Source organism: Merops nubicus, unplaced genomic scaffold (assembly GCF_000691845.1).
Source record: "Merops nubicus isolate BGI_N331 unplaced genomic scaffold, ASM69184v1 Scaffold53094, whole genome shotgun sequence".
Taxonomy (NCBI): Eukaryota; Metazoa; Chordata; class Aves; order Coraciiformes; family Meropidae; genus Merops; species Merops nubicus.
The window spans coordinates 1,415-5,851 of record NW_008603267.1 but is presented as its reverse complement, the minus strand read 5'-3'; the positions used below and the strand labels follow the sequence as shown (position 1 = coordinate 5,851).

Below are 4,437 nucleotides of genomic sequence, written 5' to 3'. Positions count from 1 at the left end.
CCTCTCCGCCGAGCGACGGGTTCGGGTGGCTGTCACCCAGCGCCGCGTAGCCTACGCCGACTTCAGCTTGGTGCTACGATGCGTCAGTTGTTGTTGCTGCTGCTGCTGCTAAGCTGGCTTTGTCATCTTTGCCAGTTGTCATCGTATGGATGGTGACTGATGCTGCCGTGGAAGGGGCCTGTAATTTCTTAGGTGCCATTATTAGCTCACCTGGTTTGGCTGAATGATCCTTTTGTTTTTAATTCTTCTTCTTCTTTTTAGTTGGGATGGAAATTCTACGATGCAGATGATTATCATTCTGCAGAAAATACAAAGAAGATGGCAGAAGGGATCCCACTGAATGATGAGGTACCATGTATAAACCCCAAAAGTCATAAATAGAACGTGTCTATCTTTTCATTTTCTGGGACATCATGCTAAAGTAGATTGTGCTTTATGTAGACTACATTGACTGTAAGCAGAGGCAGAATTTATAGGTTTGCTGTTGGTAAGAGCAGGAGGTGTCCTGTGTTACAAAGGATTTTGCATAAAGAAGTACTTTACCAAAGTGTGCTTGGTAGCTAAGGAGGAGTTTGGTGCTGATTCACAATTTTTCAAGATATGTCTCCCTCTACATGAGTACACAGAGTTGCAGCTTTGATTAAACGCTTTCTTCTTTGAGTTAAGTCCATGAAGACAGATACGTGTCTCTACTGAAGTACACTTCATCACTTCCAGTTACTGCAGCGATTACTCCACAATCTTGTTTTATGTGCTCCTACTTTAGATATGCGTACTTCCTTTCAGTCTGTTGTACAGCCTAAACATACAAAAACCATCCAAGTTGAGTTTTACAACACATAACAAATTCAGAGACTTGAGTAAGCTAGAGAAGTTACACAGTGACACCTCTTGAGCTTTTCTGGGAAATCTCTACGAACATAGAACTGAGCTAGGGAGTTCTTCAGAGCACTCTATAGACTGAAAAAAAAGTGTTCTATATTCTTGTTAAAAACTTTATCTTTCACTAGTAGTTGGAAGATTATATAAGCCAGTAGGTCATCGAAAACAGCACTGCACAACTGAATGCCTAAACCATTGGTGTATGATACCCAGCAAGAGGGAAGCATCTCTTCTTAAACACCAGAGATGTCAAATTGTGAGGACCTTCTTGAGCGGCAGCAGGAAGTTATTCTCTGGTGACAATAACAAAAAATATTCCATTTATTTGTCCACGTTCTCATTTCTTGTAGTCACCCAGCAGTAACACTGAAAGATTAAATGGGAGCAGTTGTTTAGTGCTCAACAAGTGTGACAAAATTTGTGGGAGCTTAAAAATTAAAATAAGATTATAATGTGAAGATGATCAGTCATATTGTGTTTGCCTAAGTACTGAGCAAGAGTGTTGAAAACTGTGGCAATGATTACATTTACTTGTGATTGCTACTGGCATTAAAATGATACAATTAAATTATTGCAGGTAACTAAGTTTAAATCTGTCTGCTCCTGAAAACATCAACTTTGATGCAAAACATCGTGTGTTTACCAAAATATAAGGAAAACAAAAGCAGTGGAGACTGTACATTTGAATTGTGTAACAGAAACAAGAGAGCTGACTGTTCTTCCACTGTTTACAAAGTCCATTCTACAATTAAATACAATGTAATACGCATTACTTCCATCAGATGCTTCTATATATCTGTAATATAAAAAACACTGCTCTATTAAAGCCATGTTATTGATAAGGTGCTTAGCACTTCTTGTTAGCCTTCAGGTAGTGGTAGCAGATGTACATTAGAAAGAAAATCAGAACTGAACTTGCTGTACAGTGTAATGCTAATTTTCATCTCTATTCATGTGGTCCAGATGTTAGAAGCAATTGTTTCAAATCAATTCCATAGACAATTTTGAACTAACTTGTTTTCTTTCTAGGACAGGATTCCCTGGCTTTGTGCATTGCATGATATACTAAGGAGGTAAGAGAATACCTAGTTTTAAGGAGTTTGGGCTAAAGTAAAAATAAGTTCCAAAAATACTTTTCTCTTTGCACTCCAAAGTAGAAACGTACGTAGTAGTATAAAAACATTCTGCAGTTAGTAAAGCCATTCTGTTTTCACTAACCTGAACTGTCATAATAATTGCTGCAGTTGAGATAATCCCTGAATAATAGTGTGGGAAAACTGTTGCCAATGATGTTTGGCTTTCTACCATCTATGTAAAAATAATTTCAAGGATTCAGTTCAGTAATAAGCCTGACATTAGCTGCTTTCAAAGGACATAACCACAAAATACACTGATAATGACAATAAGATAAAATTTTCTAAGATTTTGTTTGTTTGTGAGTAACATACGGTGTCAGGTTTGCTTGACGCCGTCTGCCATTGGATCCTTGCAGAGAGGAAGATGGAAGTAAGGGCTGGTTGAGCAGTGAGGTTGATTGAAAATTGGCTGAAGAGAGAGGTGCAGAGGGTGGTGATCAGTGGAACCGAGTCTAGCTGGCGACCCATACCCCAGGTAATGGTGTACTGGGTCCTGTCCTGTTTATCTCCTTCATTAACAATCCAGATGGTGAGGCCGAGTGGACTCTTAGCAAGTTTGCAAATGACATCAAACTGGGAAGAGAGGCTGCTCTGGAGGCACGTTCACAGGCTGTAGAAATGGGCTGGCAGAACCTCATGCAAGTTTTAAGTGCAGAGCCATGCCCCTGGGAGGAACAACCCCAGGCACCAGTGCAGACACTGAAGGGCACCCAGTCGGAAAGCAGCTTTGTGAAAAAAGACATGGGGGAGCCGTGGTGGACACCCAAGTTGGACATGAGCAAGCAAGCATTGTGCTTTTCTGGCAAGGCAGGCCAGCAATATCCTAGGCTGCATTAAAAAAAGTACTCAGCAGTTCGAGGGAGATGATCCTTGCCTCTCCTCAGCACTGCTGAGGCCACACCTAGAGTACTGTGTCCACCTAGGGCTCCCCATTATGAGAGAAACATGAACATACTGGAACATCCAACAGAGGGCTATGTAGGTGATGAAAGGACTGGAGCATCTCTCACATGAGGAAAGGCTGGGAGAAAATCTGATGGACATCATAGTGTGATTTTCAAATAGGTTTATACCTAATTTTAATGTCATTATGTCATGTATTTTCTTAGGCATTTCAGTCGCTCATCATGGAAACAATTAATTCTGGATTTGTTTTTCGGTGAAACAGACACACCCACAATTTAATGCTTGCTTCATTTTAAGAAACCTTGCCAGTAAAAAATACTTGTGTAAGGCATTCATTTACCTGCATCCAATCACTTGTTTACCTTGAAGTGGGCGTATATGCAGTGCTGCTGCTGAGTATGGTTATAGGAAGTAAAGCATTATAGGTAAATCTGACTGAAAACAGGTGTTGGAAGTATACCTGCACATATATTTAAGAACAGAGCTCTCTACTGTTCAGCAGCCACTTACTTGGTAGACAAATGATTAATTTTATAGATAATGGATGGGAGTGTTTTATGGATATACAGCTGCTGCTGTTATCAGCAATTAAGGAAATGGTCACAACATTTCCTTGAGCTAGAGCTGAATTTTTTGGGGGGAAAGAACTTCCCTGAGACTGAGAGTGTACCAGGAGGCTGGCTAGCCTGACCTCGCTTTCCAATCACATCTTTAACTGCATTGGAAATGTGGTTACAAAATCTTGTTGAAATCAGAAAAAAAAAAAATGCCCCTACTCCCAGGGAACCAGGGCTTCTCTCCTTTGTTTAGCAACTACTGAGACATTTTGTTTTACCACATGTGGATGTTTTTGTGTTTGTTTGTTTGGGGTTTTTTTATGTTTGATAGAGATGACGCAGCTAGACAAAATGCAGTTTTGGCGTGTTCTGCACTGAGGAAGATGTATCGGTGTATATTAGTTAGTGGAGCATCTGCAGTTGAGAGCAACCAGCCAGAGCAACCAAAAGAAAATGCAGCACTGCAGATCCTCTTTGTTCATTTGGATGGACCTATAGATGTCATTGCTGGCCGCCTGGAGAAGAGGAGAGGACATTTCATGCCACCTGGACTTCTCAAGTCTCAGTTTGATACTCTGGAGCCTCCTAGTGCACCAGAAAACTTTATTACTGTGAGTCTAGAAAAATCTCTCCCTGAAATTGTGCTGGAGATTGAGCATGCCATATTACAGGGTAAGGCTTTTCTGGAGTGAGTTTCTGAATTACAGATACAGAAGCTCCCTTCAGGAAATAAAGGTCTGAAACCCCATTTTAATTATTAAACTGATTATTTAATCAAAAGCACTTATTTCTACTGATACTTGAATGGTTTTCAATATCAAGAGCTGGCTTACTGCTGCAAGTGTTTTTATCATGGCTCTGTAACAGGCATAAATAAGATGAAATGTAAAAAAACTCACAACTTCTTAAACCTTTCACCATAGGAAGTTAAAATTCACATTTTAGGAAGAGCCTGC

The 4,437-nt window shown here is 40.2% G+C and overlaps 1 protein-coding gene across 1 annotated transcript; it reads left to right on the top strand.

The window, feature by feature from the left end:
- The first annotated feature begins 265 nt into the window (after positions 1 to 265).
- Positions 266 to 4,173, top strand: IDNK (idnK, gluconokinase homolog (E. coli)). Its single transcript, XM_008938596.1, has 3 exons — positions 266 to 348; positions 1,912 to 1,955; positions 3,813 to 4,173. Exons 1-3 carry the CDS (start codon positions 319 to 321, stop codon positions 4,171 to 4,173), a joined length of 435 nt encoding a protein of 144 aa, XP_008936844.1. The 5' UTR covers positions 266 to 318.
- Positions 4,174 to 4,437: the final 264 nt, after the last annotated feature.